Source organism: Simochromis diagramma, unplaced genomic scaffold (assembly GCF_900408965.1).
Source record: "Simochromis diagramma unplaced genomic scaffold, fSimDia1.1 OVJJ01000596.1, whole genome shotgun sequence".
Classification (NCBI taxonomy): Eukaryota; Metazoa; Chordata; class Actinopteri; order Cichliformes; family Cichlidae; genus Simochromis; species Simochromis diagramma.
This window is the reverse complement of record NW_024387245.1, coordinates 1,513,270-1,532,520: the sequence shown is the minus strand read 5'-3', so window position 1 is coordinate 1,532,520 and position 19,251 is coordinate 1,513,270. Positions and strand designations below refer to the sequence as shown.

The window sequence follows — 19,251 nt, the reverse complement described above, 5'->3', positions numbered from 1 at the left end:
GTTTCTTTATGCTGCTCTCAGACAGGGTGACTTCATGTGAATGGTCGCTCTCAATTGTACTAAACTGAATTTTAGTGACTCTCTACAACCTCTAAAAACTCCACTGAGACGAGACAAGAGATACTAGGCTTGTAAAGGTTATGCAGATCCTGTATCCGTGTATTCATCTCGGTGGACAGACTTTCACAACAGCATTTACATCACGTGACATCTGTGCAGCTTCGCTTACTGTCTGTGCATTAGTATTAAGATTGGAATCTGGCCTGCAGAGAAAACGCAGATGGCGCTTTCATCAAATCATGTGGGAAATTTGTGGCGAACATGATATATCATGAGACCCTGTGTCTACACTGAAAACCATGAAAGCACTGAGTGTATGTGTATGAGCTAAAACATAAACACATCTTAACAACTGAACACAATATGATAATCGGAGATGCCTTTTGGGTTGCTGCTTCAAAGACATTTAGGCAATTATGCTCGGGTCAGATTCCACACCAGACTAAAAGAAAAATGGACTGATGGGATTGACTTTGCGCACCAGAAAACTGACTTGCTGAAGCAGAAAGCTGTCTCAGCCACAGCTGGCAACACTGGATGCATCAAACGGATCCACTTTCTCAAAGCTGCTAGCTAATTTATGCAAAATGTGGCTTTTTGGTGTGCGTGCTGTGATGCACTGCTTGATAGCATAAAATAGAGTGATGGTTAGTCTGAGTACATAACTCACATATTAACTAAGTTGGTTGTTAGGTACTAAATCTACACATGTTTTTATGAACTGAGCCTAACAAGCAAGTAGAAGCGAAAGAAACACCAAGAGAGTAAAAAGAATCCAAGTGCAAAACACTAAGATGCCAACAGGAAGTAAACCAGATGTCCTGGGTAATGACCTTGGAAGTGTGCCATCGTTACCACACCTCCAGCCTCACAAAGACTTTGCATGTGTGTTAAACGTAGACATTATACAAGAGTATTCCAACAAAGAGTACAGACACAGTAAAGAGTTCCAGATCAGTGACTCAGATCAGACCGGATGACATCCACTGACACTGGCTGTGTTGTAGAGTTGGTATGAAAAGAAAAACTATCCTCAGAGGCCAAGGCCAAAGCTAGTTCTTTTTTGTTTTGTTTTGGTAATAGTATGCAAATGTGCGTTTTTGGGCTATTTTAATTAGAGCTAGCACGATACCACTTTTTTATGCCCAATACCGATATCATAAATTTGGATATCTATCGATACCAATATGAATCCGATATAGTGTATTTTTTAATCAGTAAAACTTTTTTTAATATCTTGCTGCATTTTGTATAAGTTCATACTAAAGTTTAAAAACAAAACAAAACACTAAAGCTATTCTGTTATATTTGTATACGAAAAAATACACTGCACCCAAAATATTTCATAGTTCAGCAACACTGATCAATCTAATAAACTTAAACCCACACCATCCTCCCTATTCTGGTGTTTTAAAGAGTACTTAGCGGAAATATTAAGCAACCTAACTAATAGGGTTGTCAACTACCAGCAGAAAAAAATAGATAACCACCCCCCACCCTCTGCCTCGTGATGCTTAATCACCATAATCAACTTTAATTTAATGCACGTGTAAAAAAAAAAATGCACAGAAATCAATTATTTTTCCACAATAATTAAATAGATTCAACATCTTTCTTCAACAGAATTGCAGACAGCACAGATGGTACCTTCCCCAAAGGAAAAAGTACTATAGCTTACTAGGGTACATTAGACGTAATAGTTACTATATACAGTAATGGACTTATATACATTTTACATCAGATTAAAACTTTGGGTGTAAGATTCAGATAATTATTTAATAAAAGCTACACATTTTAAATGAGAATAAGAAGGAAAAGTATTTCTTTGTATCCCCCCTTTTCCCTGTTAATGCCCTATCGGCCCCCCTTGCTATAACTTTGCTAGATCCGCCCCTGCACAGTTACCAGCTGTCAGCTAAGTAGAAAAGGATCCTGGTGTAGAAAGTAATATTAAATACATTCTAACAACAGCTTATCAAGCTTAAACGTGCTGCTGTTGTTCAGCCGCTGGTTTCCTCTTTCTGGTGCAAAGTGGGCGATAAACTAACAAGAGAGACGGGAGTCGCGACAGAAAAGCCGATCAGCTGATCATTGATCAGTTTCATGATTGAAGTAGCAGCAGGAGAGGGAGGGAGAGAGAAGAAGCAGTCGCTACATATATGGGTTGTTAAGATTAACGTGGGAATGCTTTACAAACATTCAGAGATGAACTTACACACTTGCTTTACTTCTCTCTGGAATAACTTTCTCAGAGATGAAATGCCGGTTTGGTAGTGAGGCTCCAAATGCTCAACCAGACTGCCTACAGGTCTTGCTTGCCACAGCGCAAGGCAAGCATAGGCTACTGCTCCGACGTGCTAAGGTTATGAGCTGAGTTACGCCATGTCGCAAGTTTTGTGAGTTGCTTTCGTGATATTTAATGGATCGGATTACATTTTTTATTTCTCTCCGATATCCGATCCAGTAATTTAGGTCAGTATCGGACCGATACCGATACGTAATATCGGATCGGTCCCTCTCTAATTTTAATACTGGCGAATGTGGAGATTTACTGGCTTTTGGAGTGAGCCTTAAGTGGCATCCACAGGAACTGCAGTTTTTTGCGCTTTCATGTTGGATTAACTTTTAGCCTCTTGAATCATAATGACCTTAACTGAGTGTAACCTAAGTGACAGGAAAAACAAAGTCCACTTAACTGCCCTTGTGATTTTTGAAAAAATGTTATCCCCCCCCCTCTTTTTTTGATCCAGCATCCCTCAGTCATCCATTCTCTTTTGCTTCTCCAGTTTTGAGCTGAGCCTGTCAATATCAATAAAATCAACAAGAAAACAGATACCAGAAATTTTTTATCCCCAGTCATTGTGTTCTGTACTCCTTACTGTATTTGGTGTACTGTGTTTAGAAGTTTTATCCCAGATGAATAAAAATAAAGTACCTCTTGGTGGCTGACTCATAGCTTAATGAATCTGTTTTGTATCTGCTGTTGTATAGTGGAAGCTTTGAACAATAGGCAGATTTGCAAATTTAATCACACTGACAAAAGGAAAAAAAGTCTGTATTTTTAGTGCTGAACTAGTCCCACAGTTTTGAGACAACTGCCAGAAAAGCTTTGCTAAAACATGTGGATTAACCGGTCATAGTTTGCTATGGTTGTTGTTTGAGATCTGTCGTGCAGTTTTTACAAGATTTGTGAGGAAATTTGGAATTAATATTTCAGGACCCTGAAAGCCAGAGGGATAAGGCCTTGAAGAGGTCAGACCTTCTCTCTGATATTTTGTATTGTCTTGTTGCTCATTATATTGCTAACCCTAGCCCATAACTCCCAACAGAGCATCTGTATACTCAAAAATTCTTCCCAGCTGGTTTTCTGGTTCTTCAAGTGTCTCATTTGCATAATATGTAACGACACTATACCTCACCTCCAGCCAAATGTTAGCTATGATAGACTATAGCCACACAAGTGGTTATGGATAGATAGGCATCAATTATGCTACATAGTTGTATAATAAGCAGGCAAAATTATGTAGAACTTCAAACATTACACCCACACACTACTGCGTACCACATGGGAAAAGGAATTTTTATCTATTTTTTTTAAATCTCAACTTGAAAAAATATTATACATCCCTTGTTTGTTCACATAAGATTTCAAGAGGAAAAAAGACTTTGTGACTTTTCACCTTATTTTAAACATTGTAGCCATTTATTTCTGAATCTCCCATTTAGACTGCAATCAGGCTCCCACTGCATGCATGGGCTTCATAGCACAGTGAGTTGTTTAAGGAAGTTAATGAGCAGGGCTTGTTGTTGAGAGGGTGGAGTGTTCCTCTCAAACACAAACAAGCCGTAAAGTGCTGCAGGGGAGAGGGAAGTGGGAGGTTAGCATAGCAGACAAGAGAAACACTCCAGTCCTGAGTGTCGCTCCACGTGAGTTTTGTTCCCGTAGAGGACTTAAATAGTTCTGTCTGTACTCATGAGGATTTACGGTGTACTGGCATCACGAGTGAGTGTTTGCACCTCTGTAATCACATGTAAATTTTTGCTCCAGCTGTGGGGGGTTGGGGGACATATTTCAGGCGAGGGCGTGGATTTCTTCGGAAACACAAACCTCAGTGAGATAGGTTGCGGTTGTGCTGCTTCTCTATGAAAGCTTCGGCTGGTGGTCTTTACCGTAAATGTGTGCACAGAAAAAAAGAAAAGGGAAACTCCCAAGAGGCCTTGTTTTGGATTTGGAAATGGTTCAGAAAGTATTTTTGAATGAAAATGGCTAGTGTGATCATAATTTGTTCTGTATTTGGGACTCAAGATTTATAAAACAAACAAGTAGGGCCTTATTTTTAAGCTTCAGTATCGTCAGAGGCATGATAGGTGCTGTAACTATGGCAGCTGTTTGAAAAAGGAAAATGAAAAGAACATCTAGATAATTCAGAAAACGTTGAAAAAGACTGGTAAACCCACACATACAAGGTTTACTTTTTCCTGCACAGAGGAATTTTGAACAGCTAAGAGGTTTATTCAGATCCAGAAGAAAATGACAAGCATTAGAATGATTTGTTTTAATGAATTTATGTTTCATTCACCAGAGTTTTGTTTATCAAATGCTTAATTTGTGACAGACTACAGACTGCACCAGAAGTGAAAGTGAAACTTTGTAAGAGGTAGTGATGAATGGCTTCAGAGCCAGTGGCACTGATAAAAAGGCAGGAGGACGAGCTCAAGATGTCCATATATTAATCGAGAGTGAGAGTGACCAGGATGAACAAGGTCAAAAATGAGTACATCAGAGGGATAGCTCAACTTGAGCAAGGGTCGAGGCTGCAATGGTTTGGACATGTGCAGAGGAGGCTTGATGGACATATTGGACAAAGGACGCTGAATATGGAGACGAGGAGGTGTGACAGAAGAGGATGCTAGTTATAGGCTGAGATGGAGACAGATGATCTACCGTAGTGAGCCCTAAAGCGAACAAGAAGAAGAAGAAGAAGAAGAAGAAGAAATGAAGAGTAAGAGGCTTTCTTCCCTTGTTTTTTCTAACTTTATGTTTTGATTTATGACCCTCAAATCCCCATTTTGAGTCCTGACAAAGCTTCAGACTTCAGCTGTATGAACCACAACACGTATCATATAAAGTCTGGTCACTTTATTAGATACACTTTGCTAGTAGCAGTTTGGGCGTCTTTTTTGATCCATATTGACACGATAGCATCATGCAGCTGCTGCAGATTTGCTGGCTGCTAGATGCAGGGATGTTTTACCAATATTCTATTGTCCAGTTTTGGTGGACTGTAGCCTCAGTTTCCTGTTCTTAGTTGTCAGGAACGGCACTTGGAGTGATATTCTGCTTCAAAATTTGAAGTGTTGAGCATTCAGAGATGCTCTTCTACATATTTTGGTTGTAATAAACAGACCACCCAGACCAGCCCACCTGACACCAACAGTCATGTTTTGATCAAAGTCACTTAACTCACCTCTCTTATGTCTTCTCTTCTTTATGAGTTCAGTCACAAAGAAAAGAAAGCATTAACTGTGTAAAAACATGGGTACAAATGGGGGTGGAGGGTTATAAGATTTAAAAAAAATGCTGGTGTTGACAAAAAAATAATCCAACATTTGCTAAAACCTTACACTAGTTATATTCATTTTACTAACATTTATTCTTCAGTGTGTTCTTGCAGACAAATTTGTGAAATTATGACAAAGAATCTTTTTTCAAAGAAGTCATAATGTGGTTAAACCTTTGCATCATTTCAGAAGTGCTACAAAATGTAATCCTGGGAGAACTGCCTGATGTCAGGTGTTTCAGTAAACCATGCAGAGTAGGATTGTGGCACAGCCACTCTGCTCTGTGTGACGGAGGAGAGAGCTTGTGATGACTGTTTACTCAGCCCCACTCTGAGTGAACACTGCCACTATTCATCCCATGCCAGCACTGGAAAAATCAGACACACACATACATATACACACATATACAGCAGGCGTACAAAAATGCTCCATTATGTGAGAAATCTGTGAATTTTCACAACTTTGTTACAGGAAAAACAGAAACTTATTTAAGTAATAAGGCGTAATATGGTTTTTTGTTAGTTCTGAATGCTTTAATGGACTAACTTCGCTCTTACACATCTGCTTAGGTCAGGTGAGCAGCAGCTTTTGGCGCTGGAATCTCATTGGAGATTTCAGGTTATCTCCAATTTAAAGCCCATCTTTCCTGGATGATATTAATCACACCTATTAATCTTCAGCGCTCTTTATTCTTTTTCTTTTTTAATGCTGTAACTTGTGTCTGACGTTGTGCAGCACACCGGTCAGTGTTTGTCATGCCAAAATCTGGTACACAAATAAACAGTCTTGACTCACCTTCCTCTCTCACACAAAGGACAGTTTGTACCTTGAGAGCATTCACAGGAAAACTCGTGGAAAACACCTTTGAGGGCAAACTTTTCCAAGAACTCCGGGAGGGAACAAAAAACAAAATGTAAGACTAGTAAGCACAATGTGAGGGTAAAATAATAATAAAAATAATGTAAAAAAAAGAAAATGAAAAAGTGGCAGTAAAAATATCAAATCACCAAAAATATGTTCTGTATTTCAGTTCAAAAACATGTTTTTGTTTTAGTAAAAACGGCTCAGTTATAAAACGTCATTTCATGTCACGTGTACGACTATGGAAACAAAAGTAAAAAGTGCAACACCGCCACCTCGTGGACAAATGACATCAGTGCAGCTTCTTTGTCTTTGTCTCTCACAGACTTTGATGTAAGGCACTAGGCGTCGAGGGCCGGTGTCCTGCAGGTTTTAGGTGTGTCCTTGATCCAACACAGCTGATTTAAAAGGCCAAATTACCTCCTCAACATGTCTTGAAGTTCTCCAGAGGCTGGTAATGAACTAATCATTTGATTCAGGTGTGTTGACCCAGGGTGATATCTAAAACTTGCCGGACACCGGCCCTCGAGGCCTGGAGTTTGGCACTCGTGATGTAAGGTTTCCTTTGCTTCTAAAATATTTACACTCAGTCCACTTTGTTAGGTACGTTCGTTCAACTCATTTCTAATGAGACACATGGCGGAAACTCCCCCTAATGGTGAGGAAAGGGGATTTAAGAGACTTTGAAGTAGTGAGAATAATCTGAAAAATAGAACATACCCAGTGAGCAGCAGAAAATGGCTTGTAGATGTCAGAGGTCAGATTGTTGGCTACATTGTTTCGATAGGAAGGCAACAGTAATGCAAATAACCACTTGTTATGACCAATGAATGCTGAAATGCATCTCTGAATGTACAATCCTTGAAGCAGAATATCTACAGCAACAGACCACACCAGCTGCCACTCCTGTCAGCTACAAACAGGAAACTGAGGCTGCAGTTCGCACAGTCTCACCAAAATTGAAAAACAGAATATTGGAAAATTGTTACCGGATGAGTCTTTATTTCTGCCACAATATCTAGATGGTAGGATCAGAATTTGGAATAAACAACATGGCCCAGTTCTCCTGGATCCATCCTGGGGAGCGTTATTGCAGCTTCCCACCCTCGATTTCAAGTACATTTTTCTATCTCTCTCTCACTGACACACACACACACACACACACACACACACACACACACACACACACACACACACACACACACACACAACAAGACAAGAAGATTGTTGATTTATGTACCTTTGCATTTTTGAAATTTTGTGTTTCAGGTGCTGTATGTTTGATTTCTTACAGGCTTTGGAAATACACTGTGCATTTCTATATACATATACTCACCATTTGTAATATAATAACACAAATAACACAAATTTATATGAACAAATGAACAGATAAACTGTCACAATATGCACAACGCATGGAAAGAATGAGGTGGGCCCAAATGCAGACAACTGAGAGATGGAGGTAAAAGTTTAACAAAAAGCGAGCCTTTATTCTTGGCTGCACAAAATACTACAAAACAAAAGGCAAGGGTGACTGAGACACAGCTGAACCTAATATGACATGACGAAACAAAGGGGAATCAAAACTCAAAACAGTAAAGTAAAACAGACTGTCGAAGTAAAACAGGAACCAAGAGTCATTCACAAAGATACAGACTTGACACTGATATGAGGAACAGAGGGAGCAGAAACAGATGAATAAACATGAAGACAGAATGAAACCTACACTGGAGACATGACACACTAAACATGGGAGGCACAGGAACAAAACCTAAGAACTACAAATCACTGTATATAACCATTAACTAACTAAAATGAAGCATATTAATAATAAAAAAAACAAAACAAAACACGGAGCCACTAGACTCTGGGCCATGACATAAACTCTGATAAAGAGGAGACTATAGATTTTAGAGGTAATCCTGGAAAAGCAGGTGCAACAGCGCATTCAGATCACAAGTCTGATTGCACGAGCTGGCTGCAGGTTCCCTCAACCTTATAAACCTTTATAAGGGTGGGGAAACAGGCAGTTGGATGAGTGACGAAACCTATCTCCCACTGAAAACGTCCTCCCACTGCGTCCAGATGAACAGAATCAACCTTTTGGGGGCAACGGAATAATGAAATACAATATTCAGTGTGTGATGAAATAAAAGCATGTGTACTTATCAGAGGCAGTATATATTTAAGATGGGAAAAGTTCCACAGATGATTAAAAAAAAAGACTGCTTATCAAAACTGAATGCCTGCTCAAAAGTTACAGCCTGATTTTTCACATTTGGGAGAACTGAAGATGAAGATGCTCAATTAGCGTGGGAACCAAACTCTCAGATCCAGACCCAAACAATCCAAAGCTGATCCAGCGATGCCCACCCAAGATACCATGATCAATGGTGTCAAAAGCAGCAGAAAGAGCCAACAGTACACGACCCGAACAATCATTTGACATTTAATAACTCTCTGGGCTCTATGCTGGCCATTTGTGGTCACTTCACTTTCTTTTCTTTGATCATTTTTGCTGTGTTAATGCATATGGAATGAAACTTCCCAAGGGTCTCAATTTGTTTTCAGATTTTTAAATTTTTTAACCTCAGCTCCTTAAATATATCAGTAATATACTCTATACATCCAGTTGTTCCTCTTGGCCACTTTTGGCCAATTGAAACCGTTTAAATGCCTTTGCCCTGTGGAAACCACTTCACAGGAGTGGGAATCTTCTATTCTTGTTGTCTTCTTGTTGTCTTCCAACAAGTACACTGTACAAACAAACTGGTGTTTTAATGCTTAAAAATATAAAAAAATTTATGACTATTTTACATTTAAGAAAAGAACTGATGTTAGTTAAAAACATCATACAGAAAAAATAGAAAGAAAACTTCAAAACAATAAAAATTACAGACCTAATCTGTTGGTGGACACTTTTGGCCATGAACAGGCTGAAAGGATAGTGATTTTAAACAAACAAACGCAGGGTTTAAAAAAAAAAAATTAAAAATTAAAAATATTTTTTTTGGTAAAGTGCTTCTGGAAAGTTATCTAAGAAATTATGAGCAGATAGGACCTTTGTAATTTGGCTGGCACCTATGTTTTATCCCACCATATTATTGAAGAGCTGTCTTGGATGACTGAGATTGAGTCACGATGGAGGGAGTAAGATAGATGACTAAGAATCTGGAGCTTTGTGCATTTCCACAAACTCTTCACTTTCTGGTAGCTTAGCTTGAAGCTGTGAATGCTGTTGTTCAGAAAAACGAGTGAGAGAGAGTAGTAAATTTGTTCACCTTTAGTAATCTTCAGTAAGTACTTTAGTAATCTGCTGTTAAAAAAGAAGAGATATTTTCTTATATTACATTTGATACTCTGTGCTCACCCATTAGCACATGACGCTATCATGTCCCAACAGCAACAGGAGCTGAAAAATGTAAAATCCTTACGAAGCACTTCAGTGAGGGATCCAAATAGCTGCTATAGTCACTGGATCTCACTCCAACATAGAGCACATTTAGGATGGATGTGCAGCTGATAGGTCTGCAGGAACTGTGTGATGTCATTATGGACCAGAATCTCAGATGACTGCTTCCAGCACCTTCTTAAATCTATGCCATGAAGAATTGAGGAAGTTCTAAATGTAAAAGGATCCAACTTGGTACCACCAAGGTTAAAACTTAATTAAGTGGCCAGTGAAATGCAAGAAATGCAACATCATAGTGCCCAGTTTCATAATAATCCCCACCAAATAGTGAATCTAATATTTTCCATGACAAAATGAGAGATTCGTTTAAAAAACACAAAAACTAATTGCCAAACTCATAACCCCAAAGTTTTACTTTAAACTCAGCTTAGCAAAGAACCAGATCTAAACTGAGTCTTCATGCACTTTTGTCACAAGCAGCCTGTTGCAAAAAACACCCACAATTTGTTCACATTTCTTTAGTTGGCAAAAGAAGAAGTGGGTGTTCTTAAGAAAGAGAATCAAAAGAAAGCCTCATGTGATGTGGCATATGGAGTTGATTTGTATGCCAGATTACACAAAAACTGCACTGAAAGTCAAAGGCAACAAATGTTATGGAAAGAAAGAAATTATGTTTTTCTTTGTTAAAACACTGCAAACTGTTTCTCTAAAGAGAGTGTGTGTAGGGCGAGGAAGGAGAGTTTGCTGATTTTAAGACATGATAAGAAAAAAAACAGGTTGGAAACGATTGCCCTAAACTGTCTATTAAATATAGACTTTCACGACACGACTATCATCATGTGGTTTTCATCACATCTCTGCTCTGTCTGTGGTTGTTAGGTAAACAAACAGAGGAAGAAATGGAAAGAGACAGGCGACAGATGGGGAGAGTTTTTGTAGCACGAGGTGAAGTCTTGTAACGACAGCGCTGAGAAACCTGAGTAAACGGATTACCACAGTTGGCTGCGGTAGGTGTCCTTCCCCTCCAGCTTCACCTGTCAAATCCTGAAAGTCTGAACCGAATCAAAGTCAACCTTCACCTTACTTGTCCCAAACTAGTAGATATTAGACTCTGAGTTTTTGTATGTGGTATTTGAGGTGAAAATAATTTTTCTCAGATTCACTAACCAAGATTAATTCCACATTTTCTGTGCTAGACCTCTCCATGGTCTCATCCACAAGCTGCCACAGGATAATAAAGGAGTTCATAGTTTACACCCTTTGAATCATTATGGAGCATTAGTCACATTTCAAGCTGTGTTAACTTTTGTATCTCTGAATAATAGTCTATGCTTTGCTGCACTGTAGATAAGCAACAGTTAACAGCAAGGAACTGGTTTTTCCTGTAGGGGTGAGATGCTTTATATTTAACGTGAGATGAACTGTAGCTAAAGAAATGTGATACTCAACCTTAGCCTTCACGCCTCATGTGAGGGGTAAGTTGATCCACCTGATACACTCAAAAAAAACCGATTCTTTGTCCTCAATAAACACGAAGCACTAATTTTGAGTAGAATGCTACTGAGATAGATAAAATCAAATGTTTATTTAGCCAGATAATGACTGTATTATTTAAAGGTTGGTTGAAAATAAGAGGAAAAGGCACAAAGGGAGTAACGTTTTTGTTGTTTAGTCCGGGGTAAACATGTTGCTGTACTGTGACAGATTTACAGTCAGGAACATCGTGTTGGACTAGTGCACAGTGACTCTGGTGCTCATGGTCAGAGCTGGGTTACATCAATGCTTAGATTCATTCACTGAATTCCACCTTCAGACCAACTGTATAATCTGTAGTATAAAGACAGTCTAGGCAGTATCCTGTCACGGACGATAATCAGCCAGGACAACTCATGAAACATCTGCTTGCATGTTGTTGAAATCAGCTGTGTACATTCACAAAGAGCATCAAACCTATTCTGTATTTAAAATATTAAAAATAATATTCATTGTTATGATGCAATATGAATTTTAGGATCACATATTTGTCTAAGCTTCTCTCCAAACTTTATGCTCATTTTACTCCACAGCCACTAGTTTGGGGAAAGAAAGTGCTTCTGACAAACAAGAGCAACGTTTTTACCAAAGTTGTGACGTAAATGCGATAAACAGGCAACAAACAAAGCTGATTTATAGATTAGTGGAGAAAATAGAAAGAAATATATCTACTCCAAAAATAAACCTAAATGTTTTTGTAATTATCACAACAGTATTTACTGTGTGACACTGTAGGTATATCCCAAACCCAGTCACCAGTAAATATATATAATAATATAATAATATAATAATATATATATATATACAGCTGATCATCAACAATTCAACAAGTCTGCTCCTGCAGACTTGTTGCACACTACAACAGATGGAGCACTTGCGCTGTATTTAAGAAAGCTAATCTGTAAATCAGATTGGGAGCGTCCACATCAATCGGACTTCGATGAATCATGTGTTCAAGTGAAAAGCCACTGGACCATCTGGGCCATCTGAACCATCTGGCCATGAAGCCGTGATTCCTCCTGATGGTAAGAAGATAAGGCTCTCAGTCTGTGTTCGTCTGTTAGAACGAGGCGGTAACAATGTGTTAATCTTCCTACTCGAAGTAAAACTATTTTCCTAGGAGGTCAGTGTGCTGAGTGAGGTGACAGAGGACGTGCAGAAGGTTTGCTTCTGGCTGTGACTTTGGGATAAAATAAGGAAAAGGATGGCAGCTATGTACCGATCACCCTCTCTGGGAAACAAAGAATTAGTGGCTCTGTATGGAGGGGAAAGAGATCATTATTTTGACAAGGATGAGGACTGTATCAGTGAGGTAAGGAAGCTAAAGGTTTAAAGATAATAAAGTCTGTTTAAATCTGTTTTCAATATGTGTATGTATATGTACATTCAAAGTTAGATAGAATTATGAATTACGAAGTTGTGCACTTAGTTGTGCACTTATGGTTATGTGTGAACAGAAGGAAATCCCCTGACTGTACTAGTTCCCACATCCTTCCTCAATGTTGCACTGAAAATCTTTTATTTGAGGCATTGCATGCAGAGCATAAAACATTAGTTTAAAATACACTACTTCAGCGGTTTCACAGCTAGATGAAAGAAGCCTGAGTGCAACAGACAGTTGCTATTGTTTCTGATAACAACTACATAAGGTGTCTAAAAATGAAAAATGGAAATACCCTTATGAAGTTAATTTTTTATGCACACTCTAACCCCATGAATGCAAGATCTTTGCAGTTCAGCCACAGGTAGATGAAGGTTGTATACGTGCATTGCATACTAAACCTGCTTTTGGTGCTGCAATGACTTGTTAATGGCTTATGTAATGTTCCTCTTAATAGAAGCCAATATAGAAAAGGTTGAAAAAATAATGTGCATTCACCCAAAGCACTAAAAGTAAATCTATTGCACTGAATTCATTCGCAATGTTTCATAATCTTGGCAACTTCTAACCTGTCAGGAATGTGACCTGGACTCGGAGTGCAGTGAGGAAGGAAAAGACGGGAGAGGCATTCGCAGCTCTCTGTCACTGGAAATCGTTGGTCTGCAGAGGGAGCAGCATGTTTACTTCTCCAACCAGGAGTACTACAGGAGGCTGGAGGAGCTGAAGAGCAATCACCTGAGGAACATGGCTGAGTTGGAGAGGATGTACATCAGCCAAGGCAAGGAAAGGCATGGAGGGGGCGATGACGCATGTCTGGGAAGAAACAAAGAGGCCAGGCAGCTCCTCAGGTTGGATACGCTCTATGACTCACACTTAAACCTTGACATAATAGAGAAATGGAAACATAAAGACCCCAATAACTATAGCTTAAATAATTGTATGGTTGAGTTTTTTTTAATAAAGTCAACAGCCATCAGGTGTTAAATCAAATCTGCCTAAAATAAGATTAGATTAGATTAGATTAGATTAGATGAAACTATTAATCCCTCGGGTGGTTTCCTCCGGGAAATTCAGTTTCCAGTTGCACAGCACCGACAGAAGTTGCATGTTACAGATACAATAAGGGGAATGAGAGTAAGGATATAAGCATAAATACACCATATATACACATGTATAAATACAGAATATACAACATGGATAAACAGGATTGCACATTTGAGTGAGTAAGAAAAAAACAAATATTGCAAATAATGCACAGTGTAAAAAAGCACTACAGCTCAGTTGTTCCCGCCCTCCCTTGTCCCCCTGTTTCCCCTCCCCCTCACCTCCAGTGAGGAGTTAAACAGTCTGATGGCGTGGCGCTTTGGCCTTTTTTATACAGGTGCTGTGTGTTGCATGATCAGTCCAGTTTGTTGTCCACCCACAGCCCGAGGTACTTGTATGTGTTGACCACCTCCACCTCCTCTCCCTCTATCTGAACTGGCAGTGGACAGGATGTCTGGACCTCCCGAAGTCCTTGGTCTTTGAGGTGTTGAGTTGCAGGTGGTTTGTGTAACTCCATGTGACAAAGTTCCTCACCAGACTCCTGTACTCCTTTTCCTGGTCATCCCAGATACACCCCATGATGGCCGTGTCATCTGCAAACTTCTGAATATGGCATAATTCAGAGTTATAGCAGAAGTCAGAGGTGTACAGGGTGAAGAGAAGAGGGGACAGCGCAGTTCCCTGTGGTGCTCCTGTGCTGCTGACCACAGTATCAGACGTGATGTCCTTCAGCCTGACGTACGGTAGTCGGAGATCCAAGCAATCAGGCAGGGGTCCACCTGCATTCTGTTTAGTTTCTCCAGGAGCAGACAGGATTGCATTGAAGGCACTGGAAAATTCAAGAAACAGGATCCTGACCGTGCCTTTTCCCTTGTCCAGGTGTGATTGGGCTCTGTGTAGGAAGTACAGGATGTCATCCTCCACCCCAACATCCCCCTTGTAAGCGAACTGTAGTGGATCCTGGGCCACTACAGTAAGAACAAAGATGAGTGCCTAGCGTGCTCTCATATACATGTTGTTTCCAAAAGAATTCGATAACTATTCAAAAGCAACATTTATTACAAAACAACAACAATAATAATATCTCTGAAGGATGATACAGACATTACTCAAATAATTAAGGCTTAGTGGACTAAATCAGAAACTCACACACGTAATCCGTTTTCTCATTTTTCCTGTTTCCTGTTGAGTCAGGAACCTTTTGAAAGGAAATTCAAACAGAATTTTGACGCAGTAGCAAGAACTCTGTTTCCAAACTTTAAATGTCAAAAGTCACACATTTTTGAACTGTGACCTTTAAAGTGAAAAGAAAAAGAAAAAAGATTCCCTTAAAGGATGTTTAATGGATAGGAAATTGTTTGTTTTTCTTACTGGGAGTTGTGCTTTGTGTTGTGCTACAAATATTTAATAATGTAAGAGCTTTATTTTTTAGAGAATATGTGAAAAATTGGAATTTATTTAATTCTCAGGAGTGGGACCACATGCCCAAACACTGCCTTCCTGCCATGCATTTGCTCACCTGTAACCTGTTTGCTTTTGTTTCTTACACCCCATCACCGTTATTTCTCTTCCCAAATGCTGCCACTGACCCACCACTTTACTTCTCATTCTTCTGAAATCTTCACTCACAGTTTACAAGTGTTTGGCATATACATTCATTGTTAATTTGACTGAGAATGTTAATGTCTGACCTAGTGGCCCTGCCAGGAGACTCCAGAGGATCAATTCCCAGGAGGAGCTGGACTTCCAGGAGTCATCAAGTGGCTCGGACCAGTCGGAGCTCTGTGGAGAGGACAGCATTGGGGAGCTGGACTGGACTCCCAGCCAGGAGCAAATTTTTGAGAGGTTGGTAATGAAGTATTAATTCACAGCACTGCTGAGTCTTCATTGGATACTGGAAGAGAGTGGAAAAAGATACAGGGAAACTCTGAGTACTTTGAGCATCATGTGTAATTCTGGAGGAGGGTGGGGGTACAGCATAGAGGAGTAGCTATGAGTTCCAGAGTCTGATGGCATTGGGAGTGAACCTGTTGCAGAATCTGACTGTCCTAGACCTGATGCTGCAAAACCTCTTGCCAGAGGGGAGCAAGGATGGGGTGATGGGCGCGGACGGAGTCTTTGATGATGTTACAGGTTCTGCTGAGACAGCGTCTGTGCACGACATCCTGGATAGATGGAAGAAATGTCCCAATGATCTTCTCAGCAGTCCTCACCACCTTCTACAACGATTTCTTCACTGGGGCCCTGTAGCTGCCAAAGCAGATGGAGATATAGCTGGTCAGCGCGCTCTCAACTGTGCCTCAGGAAGATGTGCTCTCCTCATCTGAAGTGCAGACGCTGCTGAGCCCGTTTACCTAGTGATGCTGTATTAAGTGACCAGTCCAGGCTGTCAGTTATCTCTAACCCAACAAACTTGATGCTGCTGACCACTGTTGTCTATAACAAGTGGGGAATGACTGGGCTGTTCCAAATGAGCTGTTGAATGCGGTGGAAAGATTCGACACATTCACAGGGCTTCATCTCACCATCACTACCAGGGAATCACAGACTAAGCTCTAACGAGGGACCATGGGACACAGCACATACAGTTTGAGAGAGATGAGGGAACTGGCCACCAGTGGGAATACAACTGATACTAATCACAGACAAATGAGACAAGGAAAGCAAAACAGTTTTCCCTTAAGCTACCAAAATAGAAGAGGAAGTAACAGAACACTGGAACTGAATCACAGGCTTGACTTTGAGACAGAAAGGTAAAGAAACAAAGAGAGACAGACTAAGACATGAGAACTGACAGGGACAGGAGATAAAAATGGAGGCATGATTGAAACTGAGACCCAGACAAAGATACTCAAGCTAGACACAGACAGAAGACAAAACAGAGACAAGACTTGGATGGACCGGACACAGAAAGGAATTATCATCTGAAGAGAAACTAAAAACTGGAAGGCAAGATGACAAATGAAGAAGCGCCAATAATACAATACACAGGACACAAAATAGACAGGCTTGACCACAATTACCATCACAAATCCAAAAGAATACACCGTGAATACATAAAAGTCAAAACCCTGGGTCAATGACTCGGAGACCATGATACTAGTGCACCTGTTGTTAATTTCATTAAAGCCAAATCACATAAAACCTGCTGCTTATGTGACCAAATCACAGAGGTTTAATTGAGTTGATGCTATACACTAATTAAAAAATATTCATACAAATAAAAGAATAAAGAGGGAAAGAAAAACCCACAAACAATAAAAAAGCACAAGGAAATTTAAAATAGTCATAATCATAATAAATTTACATATGGGCTTAATCAAGCATTAGAGATAGTTTGTGCTATCTGATCTGATCTGAGTGATCGCAGATATTTGTGTTCTCACTTATACCCTCACCATGCAATCAAAATATTACCGATGAACAGATCTCACTATCACATTTTATTCTCCTGTATTTTCCCTCAGAGACGTGCTGCTGAGCCCAGAGAGGATGACGAGCCAGAACCGGTTTCGCTTCCAGCCCAATACCTCCTGTCCGAAACCGCAGGCAAGAGTGTCCGATCAAACTGGTGCCAGAATTCTGCCCAACTCCAAAGTCACTGTTCCCAAACCTTTCCAGATGATGCTAAGAGAAGAGGAGAGGAAGAAGCACAGAGTGCGCACACGTTCAGAGATTGAGCTGGAGAACACGCTGCTGAGGCAGGAGTTGGAAGAGCTCCGAGAATGCCAGAAAAAGTTCCGGGCGTCACCTGCTCCGGCACACATACACCTGCCTCTCTATGAAATTATCAGCCGTCGCAATAGTCAACGGTCAAACCAAAGCAGAAGCAACACCAACAATAACAGGAACATGGATGCTACAAGCACCCAGACCTCTACTGCACTCTCACCACAGCCTTTTCAGTTTTTGGAGAGAGAAAGGAGGAAGAAGGAGGCCAGGATTGTGGCAGAGCTTGGAAAGTTTGGTGAGAGAGTGGAGCGACATAACTTCAAGGCAAAGCCAATGCCCACATCTATTTATGGCAACAGACACAGAGAGGGCACCATGACCACAAGCCATGATCCCCACACTAAAATCTCCTACAAAATGGAAAGAGAAGCTAATGAGAGCCAAAGTGATCAAAGCTCAGACCTGGAGCTTGATATGCACCAATCCGACTCCTCTCTCGACTCCTGCAGGTCCCAAAGAAGTCCTTCTTCCAAGCCAATGAAGAAGCAAATACAGCTGTCCATTGAGATGGTGAAGGAGAGAGAGACCCCTATCACTGACCCCAGCGGCTGCAACATCTGCTTGTCTCAACAGCTGGGTGGCCCAGAGCTTCTGCTCAGTAACAAAGGTGTTCTCAGTGTGTGACAAAGTGTTTAAAACTCACAGCAAAAAGGGAGACGAGGAGCAGCTACATCTACACTGTTTTTGAGTTAGTTTTACAATGCAGGCAAGTCAACATGGTTTCTAGTTGCTCTTGATCAAACAATAAAACACGGTTAAAGAAATGCATGTGCAAGGATGTGTTGTTTTTGTTTCTGTTTTTGTGGAATATTTTGCAATCAAAAATACATTGATTGTTTTCTGTCATAATTTATTGTTTGTTTCAGGTTGTTTCATTTTTTTCAGTTTATATATTTAGAACCACCACAGTCGCATCAAGGCACTTTTTATTGTAAGGTAAAGACGTTAACAGTAATACAGAGAAAACCCCACAATCAAATTCCCCCTCTGAGTCCTCCTTTAAGCAAACACTGGTGACAGTGGGAAGGAAAAACTCCCACTTAACTTTTGCATCTGCTGTAACCAGTTAGGTGTGATGGAGACAGGACAAAAGACACAGTGTGAAAAAGAGCCAGAGATTAATAATGACTAATTATTCAATGAAAAGTGTATTAATACACAGTCAGTGAAAAAGGTAAGTGAAGAAGAAACACGCAGCACATCATGGGAAAGCTCTAGTAGCCTAGCACTATCGCAGTATAACTAGGCAGGAGTCAAAAATCCCCTGATCCAGCCACAACTATAAGCTTTCTCAACAAGGCAAGTTTTGAACCTGGTCTAATACCACGCTGCCTCCTGATCCTGAATCAAAACTGGGAGCTTTTGATTCAGGATCACCCCCCCACACACACACATGATAGCTTCACCTGCACGGGCACAGTGCTTTCATTCTTAGCGCAAGAATGTAGAAAGAAATTTTCATTCTAGCAGAACAAGCTTCCACAATGCCGATTAACAGTCTTACAGTAGCGTCTATTATCCATGCTTCCCAGAACACACAACAAACGCGGAAAATCGTTTCAGCAGTAACAGTTTTATTTATGTTTTACTACATTGTATATTAGAGACTGTGTACATGCTGAACTCTGCCCTGCTGCAGGGTGCATAGCTCCACAGTTTCCTCAAG

At 40.2% G+C, this 19,251-nt stretch overlaps 1 protein-coding gene across 8 annotated transcripts; it reads left to right on the top strand.

The window, feature by feature from the left end:
• The first annotated feature begins 3,908 nt into the window (after positions 1–3,908).
• Positions 3,909–18,349, top strand: LOC120714345 (protein FAM161A-like). 8 transcript variants are annotated; one of them, XM_040000516.1, is made up of 6 exons: positions 3,909–5,063; positions 10,775–10,902; positions 12,549–12,740; positions 13,386–13,657; positions 15,549–15,698; positions 17,321–18,349. In XM_040000516.1, the coding sequence occupies exons 3-6, from the start codon at positions 12,633–12,635 to the stop codon at positions 18,207–18,209; spliced, it is 1,419 nt and encodes a 472-aa protein (XP_039856450.1). In that variant the 5' UTR covers positions 3,909–5,063; positions 10,775–10,902; positions 12,549–12,632; the 3' UTR covers positions 18,210–18,349. The 8 variants fall into 8 exon arrangements, with proteins under 8 accessions (XP_039856450.1, XP_039856447.1, XP_039856448.1 ...); XM_040000513.1 differs by having other exon boundaries at positions 10,775–12,453; XM_040000514.1 differs by having other exon boundaries at positions 10,775–12,453; positions 12,532–12,740.
• Positions 18,350–19,251: the final 902 nt, after the last annotated feature.